General features: G+C 45.5%; 2 protein-coding genes across 6 annotated transcripts in view; one reads left to right on the forward strand and one right to left on the reverse strand.

The window, feature by feature from the left end:
* The first annotated feature begins 570 nt into the window (after positions 1-570).
* On the forward strand, positions 571-13,295 carry LOC142891634 (kinesin-associated protein 3-like). The gene is made up of 20 exons (XM_076031304.1): positions 571-827; positions 1,637-1,768; positions 2,856-3,013; positions 3,202-3,260; positions 3,566-3,707; positions 3,831-3,930; positions 4,038-4,162; positions 4,306-4,404; positions 5,358-5,536; positions 5,745-5,907; positions 6,679-6,779; positions 6,864-6,972; positions 7,062-7,174; positions 7,629-7,794; positions 8,103-8,228; positions 8,347-8,445; positions 9,044-9,129; positions 9,688-9,844; positions 10,004-10,088; positions 10,970-13,295. Exons 1-20 carry the CDS (start codon positions 799-801, stop codon positions 11,133-11,135), a joined length of 2,394 nt encoding a protein of 797 aa, XP_075887419.1. The 5' UTR covers positions 571-798; the 3' UTR covers positions 11,136-13,295.
* A 271-nt stretch (positions 13,296-13,566) lies between these two features.
* LOC142891636 (protein Niban 1-like) overlaps positions 13,567-17,971 on the reverse strand; it is a 10,607-nt gene continuing 6,202 nt past the window's right edge. The window contains exons 8-15 of one of the 5 annotated variants that reach the window (XM_076031309.1): positions 17,499-17,661; positions 17,203-17,384; positions 16,832-16,978; positions 16,649-16,759; positions 16,032-16,139; positions 15,833-15,944; positions 14,441-15,159; positions 13,567-14,407 (exon numbers count right to left, since the gene is read on the reverse strand). In XM_076031309.1, coding sequence (XP_075887424.1) covers positions 13,619-14,407; positions 14,441-15,159; positions 15,833-15,944; positions 16,032-16,139; positions 16,649-16,759; positions 16,832-16,978; positions 17,203-17,384; positions 17,499-17,661 — 2,331 coding nt within the window. In that variant the 3' untranslated portion in view covers positions 13,567-13,618. Of the gene's footprint in view, positions 15,160-15,832; positions 15,945-16,031; positions 16,140-16,648; positions 16,760-16,831; positions 16,979-17,202; positions 17,385-17,498; positions 17,662-17,971 lie in introns of all 5 variants that reach the window. The other 4 variants (XM_076031312.1, XM_076031311.1, XM_076031310.1 and 1 more) reach the window with 4 other exon arrangements.

The following is a 17,971-nucleotide window of genomic DNA, read 5'->3' on the forward strand; positions in this document are numbered from 1 at the left end:
AGCCAATGCATAAGACAGCACTCACCTCATTCCCCTCAATCTTTCAGTATATACATTTTCAGTGTTAAACTCAAATACACAGTGGGCCAGAATTTAAAACTTGGACATTGATATTTATTGAAAAAAAAAAAAAAATCTTCCTCCATAAATAACAATGAACCTTTTTATATGGACCCAAACAAGTTGTGCTTCAACCTGATTATGGAACAAGCAAAGCTTAACACTGTAAAATAAATAACTCAATATTGCACACATTCAAAAACCAATTGTGAATTGAAAAAAACTAATCAAAATAAATAAAATGTAGATACAAAATCGTATGCCCCGTTTTTATTTGCAGCCTTCTGATTCAAATTTCAAAAGGAACCCTTTTCCAATTAATTTCAAAATAAAGTAATAACAATAAACCAATGAAGTAATAATAATATCCTTCAATGGAGGTCCTATCACGATTGAGCACAGCATTCTGGGATTTGTAGTATTAGCGGCACATGCGCTGCATAAAACCGGCGGGCCAGAGTTTGACACCAATGAGTGTAGTTTGAGCATCTTACGGTCCTTGCAGTACGAGCTTCCAACACGAGGGGGCAGCAATTCCGACTTGTCTTCCCGTCGGAAAAGGAAGAGGGAGAAGGAAGGGAGCAGCAGCTCCATGTTTGTGTTCAGTCATTTGGCTTGACAGAGATGCTAGTGTACATAGCACACTTCCAACACTAGTCGTAAAATAGTGGGAGAAAATCGTTTAATGTGTCAAAGTCAGCTATTAATTATAAAGCATAGCATCTGAATAGGAAAAATATGGAGGACGACGCTCGCTTCCTGAAACGGTGAGTTGTTGGAAACCAAGGATACCGGTGGCAGTAGCTCCATTTCCGGTTAGCTTGGCAGCTACTGGGAGCTTTCCGCCCCTAGCTGCAAAACTGTCACCACTTTAGCTCTCAAATGCAATGGCTGCACAGTAACATAAGCGTAATGAACACATCCATGGTCTGTATTCAACGTTAAGGACGTGTGTTAAAATGAGACGCGTTACAAGAACCTCCGTTAAAACGTACCTTTATATCAGTCAGTGGTGCCTTGAAAAATTGCCTATTCTGACATTTCATAGATACATTTATGGACGAATACAAATACATTTATTGAACACATGAATTAATTATTTGTATCCGCACAAGTGTATATTTCCCTCTCGCAATTGCGGATTTTTGTTTGTTTGTTGTGTGTGTGTGTGTGTGTGTGTGTGTGTGTGACTTCATCATCGCCTTTGACATTTGATACTCGCTGTCTATGTGAAATAAACAGGGCGTTTGCATTTTAAGTCAGATATGGTGTTATTTTTTTTATTATTCTGTAATTATATTGTAGTATAATTTAATTACCATCAGGTGCCGTGAGATTTCTTTTGGCACTTTTGAATGGTGCCTCGACTGATAAAAGGTTGAGAAATGCTGCTTTATATAAAGGCGAGTGATTGACGAGGTTGTCTAAATTGCAACTCTCGGTGATGAAGTCACTGGGACAGAGTGGTGCACACAAGTGCCATTGACGTGTCGATATGTAAAGACAAATGTGATGGCTAAATCAAAACCATAGTAACAACTGTTTGTTTGCACTGTTGTGCTCGTTGTGACCACAGCAAGGTGACCGCGGGCAGCCTGGATGTCCACCCTACAGAGAAGGCCCTGGTGGTCTCCTATGAGGTGGAGGCCTCAGTGCTGGGGGAGAGTGGAGGCCACATGCTGGGCAAACGCAAGGAGGGACAAAAGATGTAAGTGTTGCGCATTTCCCCCCCCTTCATTTTGCAACGAGGAGCTTCTTCCTAATGCCGTGTGTTTCACATCAAACACGGTTGTTACATTTAACTGACACGAGCTGCGTTTCCATGACAGTTTTTTGCATAATAAAAGCCATATTTGTAAAATTTTGACAAAGTACAATTGCGATTGGCAGGTGTTTCCATTGATTGGTGTGAAGCGCATAAGCCATAATTCACGTCAAATCTCGTCCCTGTTTTGTTTTTCTCTTTGATTACTCGTAAAAAAAAATATTCCGTCTCCTCCTCTTTCCAATCATAACGCGCCATTTTCACTGGGCAGTGAACTGGTCACGTGACCAATGTGAAAAAAGTGTTTCCGTGACACTTTAGCTATATTCCTCTGTATGGATGCGTGTGAGAAACCACCTGATGAGAGCCTCAAAACCTGTTTTTCCAAGTTGAGCCGTTTCCATCACCAGGTTTTATTGCCATATTTAGGTTTTGGGCAATTCCAGGGGTCACGGAAACGCAGCTATTGTTCACTTCTGAGACTTGAACATCCTGGCTCGTCACTTTCTCAATGCTTAATGCAAAGTGTGCCCACGTCAGCACATTTTGCGTCATTAGACATAAGGGACAAAATCAGTATTTTTGTGATGCACATGTGGAAATGTGCTCATTTCATTTTTTTAATAAGATGATAACTTACCTGGGTGCTTGATGACTTCCAGACACAGGAAGAATGCCCAGTGCTTCACACTGTTGCCACTTCTCTGCAGCATACAATCAAATTCAGATTTTTTAAATATACTATATATTATTAAACTCCAAAAACATGCATGTGAGGTCAATTGAACATTCTAAATTGTCCGTAGGTGTGCATGTGAGTGTGAATGGTTGTCTGTGTCTATGCGATGAACTGGCCACTTGTCCAGGGTGTCACCCTGCCTTCGCCCTGAGACAGCTGGGAGAGGCTCCAGCAGACCCCCGTGACCTTGAATGAGAATAAGGGGGTATAGAAGATGAATGAATGATAGAAGATGAATATTATTAAACAAGTCTTTTTTTTCCTTCTGTGTGCTCCTCTCTTTTCCTCCAGTATCCGTGTGAAAAGCCTCTCTCCAGGAACAGATGTGGGAGCTTTGGCCAGGAAGGTGGTGGAGGAGTGTAAACTCATCCCATCCTCTCGCTTGGCCCAGGTGGAGCAGCTCTTGTACTACCTGCAAAACCGAAAGTCGTCGCCGGTGGAGGGCAAAGGTCAGTTTGTCCCAAGATGATCCGAGCTTGTTGCTGGATAAACATCGTCATTTCACGTAGTGCGTTGTGTTCTGCTTGTCTCTTGCTGTTGCTGTCTTTAGAAGTTTCTGGATCAGCATTAAAGTGTAATGAGTGCAGGGGGAATCAGAGGATGCATTGTAACATCAACTTGTTTTTTTTTCCTCTAGTGGAGAAAGAGAAAAAAAGTGTGAGGCCCAGAGAGCTGACACCGTTCGATGGGATGGAGGTAACACTTCCAGTCTAACTATCAAACTATCACTACTGCATGGACTTTGACCTCAGTCCTCTGGCAACATTTATTTAAATTTTCAATGAAATAGTGGATGGAATTTGTGGTTTATACTGATTATTCATCTTCTGGGTTATTATGGTAATTCTAAGAAGCCTGAAAGAATCTTTTTTTTTTTCTTATGTCAAAGGTATCTAATGTTCAGTTTGAAATCACTGTGTCACCCGCCTTGGCTGCCGGGGAACTGCAGTTCTGCTTTGGTCAGTGAGAGTGAGGCAGCTTGTTTGTGTTTCTGGCTGCAGGTCAACGAGGAAGCCAGTATCATGAGGATGGATGAGTACGTGGAGCTGCTTTATGAAGGCATCCCCGAGAAGATCAGAGGCTCCGCCCTCATTCTGCAGCTGGCCCGGGACTCTGATAACTTGGAGGAGCTCTTATACAACGGTACACTGAGACTCAGCTGGTGACACTTTCTGAAAGTTGGAGGTCCCTACTCGGCCTAAAACTCACACCTGCGGTTTCAAATACCCACTTGACTTGTTTTTGTCCGGTTTGTTGTTTTTGCAGAGGCGGCTCTCGGTGCTCTGGCCAGAGTGCTGAGGGAGGACTGGAAACAGAGCGTTGAGCTGGCTACCATCATCGTCTACATCTTCTTCTGCTTCTCCTCGTAATGCATCCACACACACACACACACACACACACACACACACACACACACACACACCTGCCTTCAGCAGCTTCCACACGGTGGTTTTGTCTTCCTGTCTTTCACAGTTTCTCCAAGTTTCACGGTGTGGTGAGTCACTATAAAATCGGCGCTCTGTGCATGAGCATCGTGGAGCACGAGCTGAAGAGACACGACGTGTGGCGCGAGGAGCTGCGCAAGAAGAACAAAGCTTATATCCTCTTTTTTTTAAATCCAACGGCCTCATCACATGTTGGCTTGTATTCCTGGAGAGTCTGACTGATTCCACTGAAGCTAAATGTGTATGTTTGTATGAGCTGGCCCAGGCAGAATTAGACCCTTAACACGGTTGTGCACGCGAGGCAGCGCCGGAGAACGGCTCACTGAGGAGAGACCAGGACAAGACTCTGAGAAAATACCAAAGTCTTGTGACCAAACAGGAGCAGCTGCTCAGAGGTAGGACGACCTGCTTTGCTTTCGGGTCACGTACTGAAGTCGTTCGGGATGCAACGGTAGAGTTTTCCCACCGTCCAGGAGGCGTCACAGTTTTTGGGGCCCGCGGTAACGATGTGGTTTGGACGTCTTTATATAAAAACTACTCTGAATAGCAAAGGCAATATTGTATTGTACGACTAATTAAAAACACAAATGTAATCAAACCACAAATTTTATTTAAAAAAAAATAAATAAAAAATGCAGCATCAGGTCAAATTAAACAAACTTATAAAACCACACAAATTCAATATAAAGTTCATGACTTTCCAATAAAAATAAAGAAAATCTGAACCTGCTCACAGCCGAGTCGAGACGTTTCCACTGTCTTGGCCTGGCCTGGCCATGAGGGAGGGAGGGGTCAAATAATGTGGAACGGGATTTTTTTGAAAAAATTCTTTTTACTTAGAAATAGTGAAATATTTATTTTTAATTGGCTGAAAATACATTTTGTATGAATATACTATTATTATTACACTCGTTAATATTGTGGCCTCAGCAATATAATATTGATGCGGGACCCCCGGGGTCGTCACCACCAGCCTCGGCTCTTGCGTGGATCTACTTGCACCACATGTGCATTTTGATAGTTTTGTGACGGGCTGAAACCGAAACCGAAACCGAAATACCGTTGGCTACCGTTGCGTACCGAACCGAACAGGGCGTACCGGACGTTTCGGTAAAATACCAAATATTGTTGCAACCCTAGAAGTAACGCTGGTCTGCCAATGTGGCGCCATGGAAACCCAATGTAATAATTATTTATTCAGCGAATGCAAAGTCTTCCAGCCAAGCAGTTCTGGACCTTCTGGATGCAATGCAAGAATGAGATTTACCTCATAATCACACAACTGACTCACTCAACCGCTGCCTTTTCACCCTTTGTTTTCTTTTCTTTCCTTTCCTTTTCTTCCCAGTGTCTCTCTACCTGCTGCTGAACCTGGCCACAGACATGAGAACTGAGCTGAAAATGAGGAACAAGAACATCGTCGGCCTGCTCGTCAAAGTGCTGGAACGGGACGACGAGGAGCTGCTGGTGCTGGTGGTGACCTTCCTCAAGAAGCTGTCCATCTTCCTGGAGAACAAGAACGACATGGTGAGTGCAGGCTGGTGCTGGATGCAGTGACGTTTAGTAGTCTGACGTCAACTGTCAGGCCCAGGGAAGTTAGTTGTGCAATTTGTGGCCGTCTTTTCAATGAATGAATGAAAATAAATGAAACAGTGTGGGATTGGCCGGGAGAAACATCCGCTTTCATTCCTTCATCTCGTTCTCTCTCCCCGATGCTCCACCCGCTGCGCTGCAGGCTGAGGTCAGCGCCGTGGAACGTCTGGCCCGCCTGGTCCAGTGTGACAACGACGACCTGCTGAACATGACGCTGCGTCTGCTCTTCAATCTCTCCTTTGACTCTGGCTTGAGAGCCAAAATGGTGGAAGTTGGACTGTTGCCTAAGCTGACTGCCTTGTTAGGTAGCGGCACACACCGACACGGGCGCCAAGCACCATGTGTATTTCTTCCACGTCGATGCTCTAGAAGCATGCACTGAAAGTCTCGCTAAGTGGAGTCGTGGTTGTAAATGCAGGAGATTGACTTGATGTTAATACCAGCAGTCAACAGTTTGGGCACCCTGTGAATTGAATGTCTTTTCTTTCACTCTCATGACTTTTGACACTGCAGTTTCTCACTGAAGGCATCAAAACTACGTATGAACACACATGGAATTATGGAGGAAACTATGGAAGTGGAAAATAACTCAATCACATTTGATATTTAATTTCTTCAAAATAGCAGTCTTTCATAAAAAAAAAAACATATTCAAAGTTATTGAAGGTGTTTTTCTTTGCTGCACAATTACATACATCTCGCTCATATATTTGATGTCTTCAGTGTCTATCTGCAGTGTAGAAAATTGTAAATATAAAACAGAAATTGCATGAGAATGTGTGTCCAAACTTCTGTCTGCTAGTGTATATATCGGTTATACATTATTTTGACAGCATTTTATACCATTGAATAGATTTTCTTTTCCCTGTGATTAAATTCATACAGTAGGTTTAACATTTGCTGCTAATATTCACCGTAGGTAGTTCATCTAATTGTATTCATTTCACACCAATTCAAACAACATCATGTATCATTTTCCTATTGTCTTATTTCTCAGTAATTGCTTGTTTTGCTCAACCAAAAATATTCAATTGAATCGAAATTGCTGTTGTTTGTTTCAACCCCGCCCCCCTAAGGTGTGGAGAGCAATCGCCAAATCGTCGTCCCTATTCTGTATCACATCAGCATTGACGACCGCTTCAAGGGCATGTTTGTGTACACTGACTGCATACCTCAGGTAGGAGATTGAGGAAATGCAACCCACTCCGTTTGCTTCAGTGAGCGAGCCAGTAAGTCACATTGAATTTGTGTTGGTTGGCAGCTCATGCAAATGCTCTACGAGCAAAGTGAGGAGAAGCTTCACGATGAGATCGTCTCCATCTGCATCAACCTGGCTGCAAACAAGAGGAACGCACAACTCATGTGTGAAGGTACGTCTGGGCCGAGTCAACGCTTTCCAGTTTCCTCCAAGCTCTCTCCCAGGATGTTGAGAATATATCTGTATTTTTTCCCATTGAAGGAAATGGATTAAAGATGCTGATGAAGAGGGCCCTGAAGATGAAAGACTGCCTGCTGATGAAGGTCATCAGGAACATCTCGCAACACGATGGACCCACCAAGCTGCTTTTCATAGTGAGTTGCAAACACACACCGTCACGTTCTCTTTTCACACTGCCAGTCAACACTTTGGACACATGCTTCTGATTTCATTGCTTTTCCTTCATTGTCATGACTGTTGACACTGTAGATTGACACTCAAGGCATCACAACTATGAATGAACACGTATGGAATGTGTGTTGAACAAAAAAGTGTGAAATAACTTTTCAAGGCAAGTTTTATCATTTAGATGATCAAGAATAGTCACCCTCAAAATAATATAAAGTATATTTAACATAACATAGTGAGGTATTGAACATTGTTTTCTTTTGCCACATTAATCCACACCTCTTGGTCATATAGTTGATGTCTTCAGTGTATCTACAGTATAGAAAGCAGTCAAGATCAAGAAGAAGCAAACTGTTGACTGCTGGTGTAGGCAGGTCTCATTTTGTTGAAGGTTTTCTGAACATGGTGCGTCTCTGTTAGGACTATGTTGGTGACTTGGCTGCGGAGATTCGTGCAGAGAGCGAGGAGGTGTGGGTTCTGGAGTGCCTGGGAACTCTGTCCAACCTCACCATCCCAGACCTGGACTGGGAGTCGGTGCTGAAGGAGTACAACCTGGTCCCCTACCTCAAGGACCGGCTCAAACCAGGTGCGGTACAAACCTTCTGGACTCCGTCCTGGTAGCCGATGTGTTGTGACCGCAGCCCCAGAGAGAAAGCAGCTTGTGGTGGCCTCACTCATTGATCGACCTTTGAATCACTTCAACCAAATACACGCTGTTGTTCGAAACTAACCAGTAACTGGGATTGTTCCACTGAATTAGCAACACAAGTTTGAATCCTTGAGGTGTGTGTGTGTGTGTGTGTGTGTGTGTGTGTGTGTGTGTGTGTGTGTGTGTGTGTGTGTGTGTGTGTGTGTGTGTGTGTGTGTGTGTGTGTGTGTGTGTGCGCGCTGCAGGCATAGCAGAGGACGACCTCATCCTGGAGGTGGTGATCATGATCGGAACTGTCTCCATGGATTACGCCTGCGCGGCCATGCTGGCCAAATCAGGCATCATCGCCGCACTTATTGAGCTGCTGAATGGTAACACACTCGCACAGAGACGCTTTCTAGCTTCACAGTTCGGCTCACAGTTTGTGGTTTTCTAGTCTAGATTTAGAGCTGACCTGTCAGCCTAACCGGCCCTGCCTGTCGTTTGCAGCTCAACAGGAGGATGACGAGTTTGTGTGTCAGATTGTCTACGTCTTCTACCAGATGGTGTTTCATCAAGCTACCAGAGACGCCATCATCAAAGACACTCGTATCCTTCCCACGGCGTGGCCTGGACGCCACCACTTTTCCATGGCCCCCTAGAATTGCACAGAACCTAAATATGGCAATAAAAAACTGGTGATGGAAACGGCTAGAGTTGGAAAAACCTCTGAAATATGGCTGAAAGGTTTTGACGCTCTCATGAGGTGGTTTTCCACACGTATCCATGTAGAGGTGTATCGCAAAAGTGTCATGGAAACACACGTCAGTGGGCGTGACGTACGGGGTCACGTGACCAGTTCACTGACCAGTGAAAATGGCGCGTAATGATTTTCTTTTCCTCATCATGACCCAAATTTATTCCACAAAAATAAAAATGCCACCCCACTTTGTGTCATATCTAGTAAAGAAATGATTGAAATTATTGAATTGAATTGTGTGTCCCGCAAAATAAAATGCACAACATTTCCTCTATAAATATATCGAGAAAGTGACCCAATCACAACAGCTCCGTGGCCCACTTTTGGGTCACGACCCACCAGTTGAGAAACGCTGCTCTACACCTGCTTGAGAGGAGAGAAGGTTCTCGCAAAGTGTTGCAGCCTTTGTCAGCAGCCACCAACAGCTTTCCTAAACTGCCTCTCCAGAGGCCCCGGCCTACTTGATAGACCTCATGCACGACAAAAACACTGAGATCAGGAAAGTGTGCGACAACACCCTCGACATCATCGCTGTGAGTAAAACACGCAAAATGTTGTTGTTTTAAAACATTAAAGCAAGCTGGAGTCAAAAGCCAAATTAGGATCTACCTGATGTAAACTAGGCAAAGACAATTACAAAGTCCATTGGGACTTCATTGCCAAGGATTTGCATCCAAACTCAGTTGTCAAAAACGCTGGATTTCAGTTCAATTTTTTTATTATCAATAAAAGATAATAGAAAGTATATTGGTCTGTTCAATATGGATAATTAGAAAGCGCTTGGTTTATTAGTCACACAGTGAGTGGGAATATATGTAAATATATATTGGAATCGTGATAAATTGCGATTCTCGATTAATTGCAATTAATTGAGAACCGTGATAAAGTCTGATTCTCGATTAATCACGATTAATCGAGAATCGCAATTTATGACGATTGTCAATTTATCGCGATTAATCGAGAATCGTAGCCCACTGAATCAGAATTGAATTGAATCATCAGGTACCCAGCGATTCCCACCCCTAGTGTGTGAATCAGCCTTCAGGCAAGACTTGATGGTTGCTCTTTCCATTCCTCCCTCGCTCGTCCAGGAGTACGACGAGGAGTGGGGGAGGAAGATTCAGTCGGAGAAGTTTCGCTTCCACAACAACCAGTGGCTGGAGATGGTGGAGAGCCGGCAGGTGGACGAGCCGGAGTCCTACCTCTACGACAATGACAACGACAGGGCTGATTTGTTCTACAGCGCAGGTTTGCCAACACAGGACCAGCGTCTGCAGGCCAAGTGTGCCGTCTCGACTGTTTGCTCATTGTGTGTGTGTGTGTGTGTGTGTGTGTGTGTGTGTGTGTGTGTGTGTGTGTGTGTGTGTGTGTGTGTGTGTGTGTGTGTGTGTGTGTGTGTGTGTCCAGATGGAATAACACCAGGGGACGGCTCAGTCAGCCCGGACTTCTTCTCTGACCTGCAGCCCCAGAATGGAGACCTGCAGCTCGCTGGGTGAGTTGACATGCTGTATGTTGCATATACAAGCATGCATGTTTCATGCTTTTTATACTTTTTACAATTTTTTAAATACTTGATACTGATTCCCTTGACTGCACCTTTGTGGCCTTGCCTTCCTAGTTTCGTTGTGCAGGGAAGTGTAAAATGACCATAAAGGTCTTGAATCTTTTTGAGCATTAGCTGGTCGACCTGTAGGGTCCTGGCAGCTTTAACTGAGCTGGACTAGTCCTTTGAAATAAAGACCAAAAAATGACAATCAGTTGTAGACGTGGATGTTTTTGCAGGTTTTTGTCATTCAACTGTCACTACTTTTATCTCTTTCCTCCATTAGAAAAGCATCTATTTGGAAGTTTTTGTCACATGTTATTTCAATTATGACATTTGCCAGGTCTTCTGCCCACGAGGCACACGAGGCCTTGATATACACATTTCTATTGTGTTTTAATTCTAATGCCTAATGCCATCCTAATGGCCTGTAGCAGCTTCACTGACAGTGAGTTGTTCAAGAGTATGAAGAACAAACATAAGATCAGAAGAACTTTTTTTTTTAAATCCCAAACGGAAATTCAATGAAGCCTGTGAGTTTGTCTCTTTATCAAAGAGTTTTACAGTCTGTTGTATGTTTCTTTTATTTTTCGGGGGGAAAAAAACTGTAATGGAAACGCAGCCATTGAATCTGAGCTCGATAGAGGGGGTCTATTGATGCCCACTGATCCAGGATTCCGCCTGGACGCCCTGGTTTTGGCTTGGCTGAGCTCAGCTTTGCCAGTTATCCTGGATGTCTGAATCCAGGCTCCGAGTCTCAGACGTGCCGTGGCTGCTGTAACCCACCGAGCCTTAGATTCAGTGTTAACCGGGCCGGGTTCGTCTTCCAGGGACGGCGGCGACGTCTTCGACCAGACGGGCTCCTCGTCGGGACGACCGGCGACTGCGTACGGCTTCAGACCCGACGAGCAGCCTCTCTACCAGTACTCTGAGGCCTCCATGACTGGTTTATTTTCTTCCGGGATTAATTCTCCGTCCAGGTCGCTGGATTACTAAAACGTAGCTCGCCCAGAGCCCCTCACTATACTGAATTCATTGGAGCAGCAAGACGGCACACACGGAGCCCTTCTGAGGTTCAGGTAGGAGGAAAAGGGGCAAAAGTTGATTGTTGTTCTTCCAGTGAACCTGAGGGGGGCTCCAGTGAGCACCCTGCTGCTGCTGCTGCTGCTGCTGCAGAACTAAAAGATCTCCATGATGTCGCTGGGGCTGGGCTATATGACCGACTCACTCGACTCACTCGACTCACTCGACTCGTTTGACTCATTTGACTCACTCACAACTCCATGCGCAAGAGAAATGTGGACATTCTGTTACTAGAAGTGCTTGAAAACAAATGTGACACATTAATTACGCCGAGAAAAATCTGCTGTGTTGCATAAAGAGCCGTCTACGTTTCCATCAAGATTGGGCAAAATTGGACAAAATTGATCACGACGACCTTTCTTCCAGATTGAGACAGTAGGTGGCAGCAGTTTATACTGTAAGCTGCAGGGGTCAGATCTGCTTTGGAAATGAGCACCAACGAAGAATTGAAAAGTGGAAATTGCTGTATAATAACACACCATGAATAATAACTTTGTTTAGTTTGTTGATACCCAATGAGAAGTCTTTTTGTCCCGCTGCTCTGCTGCTTGCTGTCCAGATGTGCCAAGTCTCCATAGTGCACATTGACGTCATGCAAAGCATCCGCATCTTCGCCACTCGTGTGTCCAGTTGAATGTTTCCACCTGAGACACATCGCCCAGCCCCGCCCCTGCATTCCGCTAACACTCCACACTTCCCTTCTCATTCATTCATTCAGACTGGGGATGTCTGCTCAGAGAAGCAACGAACCCTGCCTGCTCGCTTCCTGCTTGTCTTTCAGCAGCGATTGATAGCGCGTAGCCCTCTTTTAATTCACCGCCCAAACTAAATCTTAACGTGTTTTGCATTTAACTGTTGACTCGCGATGCTATGAGTGCAAGTCACAGAGTTTATTAACACACACTGCAATGTACATAGCTTTCACTTGCGTCACTGTAGAACGTGGTAGCAGTTGAGGGAAGCCTGAGCAACTCTCTGCCATGAAACACATCCACTCGTTTGTGTGGGGGAAGAACACAGAGGTTTAAATTATTGAGCAGTTCAGGTTTATTCATACAACCTGGACTGCTCATGTCCATTGGCTTCTTTTTAATAGCTAATATTGTCAGCACGGGTGTTTACTCCACCTGTATGCATACAGGTTTATCTACGGAAGAGGATTAGGGCCACAAGAAGAGGGGGAAAAAAATTGAGATATAATTTTAAAGTTTCCATTTCGAGAATAAAGTTGAATTTTCGTGAATAAGATTGAGATTTCGAGAATAAGGACGATATTTCGAGATTATAGTTGAAATTTTGTGAAGAAAGTCGAAATTTCCTGATTGAAGTCAAAATTTTCAAAAAGTCAAACATAAAAAATTGAAATTCCAAGATTAAAAAAGTTGAAATGTGGAGAATAAAGTGGAAGGCTCTGCGCACAAGCCTAGCGGAGTACTTCATTTTCGCTAGTTTCCAGTTTACGTCGACTTCATTCACAAAATTTCAACTTGAAACTCAAAATGCAAAGTTCAAAATAAATCTCCTTGTAGTATTTTTTTTCTTCTTCTGGCCCTGATCCTCTTTCGTATTTATCCAGCCGCCGTCTTGTTTGCTGTATCTACTTTAATCGACATGTCCTGCTGACATTTCATGTTTCTGCAGTCCATTAACACAGCTCATCATCTATGGATTAGTGTGTATTTTGCTGGCTGACTGTGAGCCACTGCTATTCAACAGTGGCACTTCAATGTCTGATTGTATAAGTGTGAGACAGTGCAGTAGAAACTCTCATAAAAAAAAACAAAAAAAAACTGAGTTTGACCTGAAATGAGGCCATTTTGCTACAAACTGTTTTGCTTTCAAGTATTTTGCACATTAAGTTACATTTAGGTTTTTGTTTACCCGGTTTATTGTGTCCTAAGTTATTTTTTTATGACATTCATTGTGAATACTTTTTTTTTTTTTTTTATAGTACTTTGTTGCTGCTTTGCAAGACACTGTAAGATGCATGCAGTGACTGTAGCTGTTCTCCATCATTCAGTGTTATTGTCCCCAAGTTTATAATAAAAAGAAGTTCAACATTCTGTGTCACATTGGATTTCCAAACTCAATCTGTTGATTATGATTTGATTGATGCTGTGAGCAGGAGGGAGGATGAAACCCATTACAGCTGGCAGGGTGACAAACTGGACCTCTGTTGACCTTGATTTTCTTCTTTTAACAATAAAAAAAATCATAAATCAAGCCAATGTACATAATAATATTGCACCCTGATCTGATATTCACTAAATACCACTTTTTGAGATATATCTTTATTTGGTTTTATAACAGTTTTGTTGACAGTACAAAATGTTTAAAAACTAGTTTTATTTTATTTTTATTTTTTTGAATTGTAGTCCAAAGTTGTGATGCAGGACTCAGAGTGAGATGTTGGTGGGGTTTGCAGGATGTCCGTGGAGGAGGTCGGGGTCGGGGCCGGGGCCGATGTTCACCTCCACCTCAATGACCTCGCTCACCAGCTCTCTGATGGCAGCGATGGAGTCTGGCCCAGGCTCCAGGGGGGGGGCATCATGGAGGACCTCCTCACACTCTCCTCCTCGCCCTCTGTCAACCTCCTGCTCCTTCTCCTCCTCCTCCTTCTGCTCCTTCTGCTGCTGCTCCTCCTCTTTCTCCTTCTTTGCCTCCTCTTCCTTCTCTTCCTCCTTCTGCTCCTCCTCCTTTTTCTCCTTCTTTGACTCCTCCTCCTTCTTCTCCTCTTCCTTCTTTTCCACTTCCTCCTTCTGCTCCTCCTCCTCCTCCTCTTTCTCCTTTGCCTCCTCCTCCTCTTCCTTCTCTTCCACCTGCTTCTCCTCCTCCTCTTCCTCCTCTTCCTCCTGCTTCTCCTCCTCTTCCTTCTCTTCCTCCTGCTTCTCCTCCTCCTCCTCTTCCTTCTTCTCCTCTTCCTTCTTCTGCTCCTCCTCCTCGCCCTCCTTCTGCTCCACCGCCGCCTCCTTCTGCTCCACCGCCTCCTCCTTCTGCTCCTCCTCGCCCGCATGCCGTCTTGAGGCCGAGGTGGCACCACTTCCCTCCAGAGGTTCAGAGTCTTGGCTGATTTTATCCACTGGCTTGCTGGGGCTCTCTGCCGTCTCTTCACCTTCTGCCGACTCTCCCGTCTTTTCTTCACCTCCTCCTGTTTCTTTTGCCTCCTCTTCACTCGTCCCCTGCACCTCTGCCCGTCTCGTCTCCTCCTCCTCCTGCACCCTCTCCACCTCCCAGTTGTCCTTCATCTCTCCCGACAGGTAGACAGCTCTGTCGATGGGGCTCCGCAGTTCCGCTTGGACCCCTGGAGGTGCAGCGATGGCTTGGCTGAGGAGCCCCAGCCTGATGTTCACCGGGCTGTCGGCCGAAAGATGCTGGTCAGAAGTTTGTTCTTCCGTCAGATGCTCTGAACCGGAGAGGTCAGGTGATGGAGGCTCCTGAGGCTCCTGAGGCTCCTGAGGCTCCTGAGGCTCCTTGCCTTGGAAACACTCAGCAGTGATATGTGGAGGAGCTGGAGAAGGCCCAGGACCTTCTGGGTCAGCAGGTGCTTCAGGTGGATCAACGTCTTCCTGCCTGGCGTCAGACTCAGCGGTAGTTGAGGGGACGTCGGTGTCGGGGTGGACTTCCTCTGTGGTTTCCTCTGAGGTGTTCTCCTCCTTACTGGGAGACCCATTGAGTTCCTGGGTCGCCACAATCAAAGGGCAGAGAGATGCAGGATCCTGCTGAGGGTTTTCACTTGCGCTGGCCTCGTGTTTAGCAACGGCTTCCTCGGACTCGGTTTGCTCCTCCACTGCTGGACAAGAGTCTCTGGAGCGAGTGGCTGGGCTGTCTGGTGCGGACGCAGGAGGGGTTTGGCCCAGCAGGCTGTACTGACTGATGGCCAGGTCCGAGGTGTCCACGAAGACGTTGTTGATCTTCTTACACGCAGCATCCTGGAGCACTGTGGAGGAGAGCAAGATGACTGTCAGACTCTTGGTCGAATGTTGCTGGAGAACGTGCGGTCAGGTCAGCGGCGAATAGCATCAAGGACAACATGGGTAAATCCATCCATCCATCCATTCATCAATCCATCTAGCCATCCAGCCATCAATCCATCCATTCATTCATCCATCTATCTAGCCATCCAGCTATCAATCGTCCATCCATCCAACCATCCATCATCCATTCAAGTATCCATCAATCCATCCATTTACCCATCCATCTATTCATCCATCCATCCAACCATCCAATCATCATCCATTCAAGTATCCATCCATCCATCCGTCCATTAAACCATCTATCCATCCATCCATCAATTCATCCATTCATCCATTTATCCATTCATCTATCTAATTATGTGTGTAGGCCAAGTTTGCATAGACAATTTACATTCTGTCCAGATGCAACAGCCGCTACTCTTGGACCCTTGAATCGTGTGGAAGAACTAAAACAAACGACTAAACTTGGAAAAAGATGGAACCTCAGAGAGCCACAGAAGAGGGACCTGGTGTCACATCTGTAGGTCACATGACATGAGCATTCCAAGTATGACATGAGCATTATGGGTAGTGCTGATGATGAATACTGCTAATACTGTGTAAGTCCTGAGGCGTGTGTGTGTGTGTGTGGTTTACCTGTCTCTATCACGTTACTCAGAATGTTTCTCAGCACTTCGTTGTGGACATTCCGAATCAGTATGAAGCTGCTGTAGTCTGAGGAGATGTACTGCTCCAACGTCCGCAGCTCCTGACGGAAACACCGCGTGGTTACTGACACTTGGCAGAAGGAAACACACAACCATTGTAAGTAAATAAGAATATAATGGTGACCTACAGTTTTCCACTTGCTGCCCATCTTCATGAACAGAGTGGGCAGAGTGATCTCCAGGAGAGCCTGCTGGTAGAGCCTCCGCTGGAGCACTCTGCTGTCGTAGTCCAGCTGCTGCTCACACACACACACACACACACACACACACATAGGATCAGTGTGTGAAATACAGCCCCGAAACCAATTTTTGTCACTAACGTATGTTGTAGTTCTGGAGATTAGTCTTGGGCTCCAGACCACCTTTTAAGAGTCTGTTCTCCAGACTGGGACATTTTTACTGGGTCAGGTCTGGTCTGGGACTGGAGGGACTGGTGAGTTTTGATCCAGACCAGTGGAGACTCGGCCAACACTGTAATAACATGATAATAACGGAAAAGAATCCAGCTGCTCCTGTTTTACGCTCTGTTGGTGACACCCAGAGTGACACCCTGCCCCCTTATTCCGAGTTCATTGATTATTATTTTTTTAATTTTACGAAGCAAAATTGGTTGAAAATGGTTCGAAATAGTTGGCAAAGTAGCAAAATGTTGAAGAAGATGATTCAAAGACACCGCAACACTAGTATTGAGTAACAACCAGGAGGGGGACTACACTGCGTGGGATCCAGGTGGTCACATCCTCACCTTCAGCACTCTCTCTTTAGCCTTGGCCATCTTGACAGGAGCGCACAGAGGCTGCAGTTTGGCCGAGGGTTGGAGGAAGAGTTCCAGGGTGTAGACGGCGTTGTCCAGCAGCTGCAGCAAACACACAACGCCGTCACCCATTGGATCTGAACGTCTTTGCACCTGCCACCGCTCTCTGGTTACCTTCTCCATGTCCAGCTGGGCAGAGTGAACCAGTCTCTGGATGCTCTTCAGCCCAAAGCGTTGTTTCAGGCCCTCCAGCTTCTCCGCAAGCTTCTCCACGTGCCTGTAGCACCGCTCCAGACTGGTGGAGCGCAGACCAGACAGCGCCTGGAGAGCACACACAACCACAATCACAAGGCTTCACCCAGCAAACGGACAAAGTCATCAGCTTAAACGTGTCATCATGGGAGAAAAATCAAGTTCTGGCTGAGGAATAATGACACCGTTTGTGCTGCGTTTGTGTCAACAACGTCTGGAAGCGAGCGCAAAGTCCCCGGGGAGCAGTTCCAGGATTGTCATCGCGGTGCGGTCAACGCTGATTGGCCCTTCACCTTCTTTGTTTCCTCGGTTCCTCCACTCTTGTGCGCCAAAACTGCGTCCATCTGCGTGCGCAGCGTCTGCTGCATCTCGCTGAAGCCTGCGCTGATCTTCTCTGCGAGCGCCTCGAGGACGGACGAGATGTACGGCGCCACACACTCGGAGCACACACCCTCCGCTTCTTCGCAAACACCCGCTGGAACACACAGCACCAGAACCAGTGATGCCGTACTGTGTATTTTTCCTTCCTCTCCAGCAGTTTCACAGTCAGTTTGCTGCTGCGGCTGCTGTTGATGTTTCAATGTCTCACCTCTGACCTTCTCCTCCAGGAAGCGGAGAGAAGACACGATCTGGTCCAGATCTGACCTGATGAGGGTTTGACTGCTCGAAGCCTTCTGACAACACTCGTCCCTCAGAGCCTGCAGACTGGAGGTCACTTGCTCCAGCACCAAGGTGTAGGTCCCCTGCATCGTCTGGACAGTACGTACATACGGTCTTATTGACTGCAGAGTCTTGGAAAGGTCAACGAGGTGAAAGGCCAGGTGAGTAACACAAAAAGAGTTTTCTGAAAAATGAACGATTGCGAGATGGAACCAGCGGGCAGTTTAAGCTGCTCGGCTCCTAATAAGAAATAAGGTGATAAATTGATGCAAAGAACCGTGCAATCGCTATTATGAAGAATTTTGTATGTTTAGTTTTCTAGTTGAGCTTCCCCTTCAATCAGAAGATAGAAATAGAAACACCTTTTATATATGTTGGGTAAATGCAGTGAAAATATTAAGC

The sequence above is a fragment of the Nelusetta ayraudi genome, unplaced genomic scaffold (assembly GCF_046127955.1).
Source record: "Nelusetta ayraudi isolate G7.1 ecotype Tasmania unplaced genomic scaffold, CSIRO-AGI_Nayr_v1 ptg000033l, whole genome shotgun sequence".
Taxonomy (NCBI): domain Eukaryota; kingdom Metazoa; phylum Chordata; class Actinopteri; order Tetraodontiformes; family Monacanthidae; genus Nelusetta; species Nelusetta ayraudi.

What these genes read in the sequence shown, in the direction of transcription:
- LOC142891634 (XM_076031304.1), top strand. Translation starts at nt 799, where the DNA reads ATGGAGGACGACGCTCGCTTCCTGAAACG. An exon ending in CGCAAGGAGGGACAAAAGAT is followed by an intron (nt 1,769 to 2,855) that starts GTAAGTGTTGCG and finishes CTTTTCCTCCAG; the next exon opens with TATCCGTGTGAAAAGCCTCT. An exon ending in CAAGGACCGGCTCAAACCAG is followed by an intron (nt 7,795 to 8,102) that starts GTGCGGTACAAA and finishes TGCGCGCTGCAG; the next exon opens with GCATAGCAGAGGACGACCTC.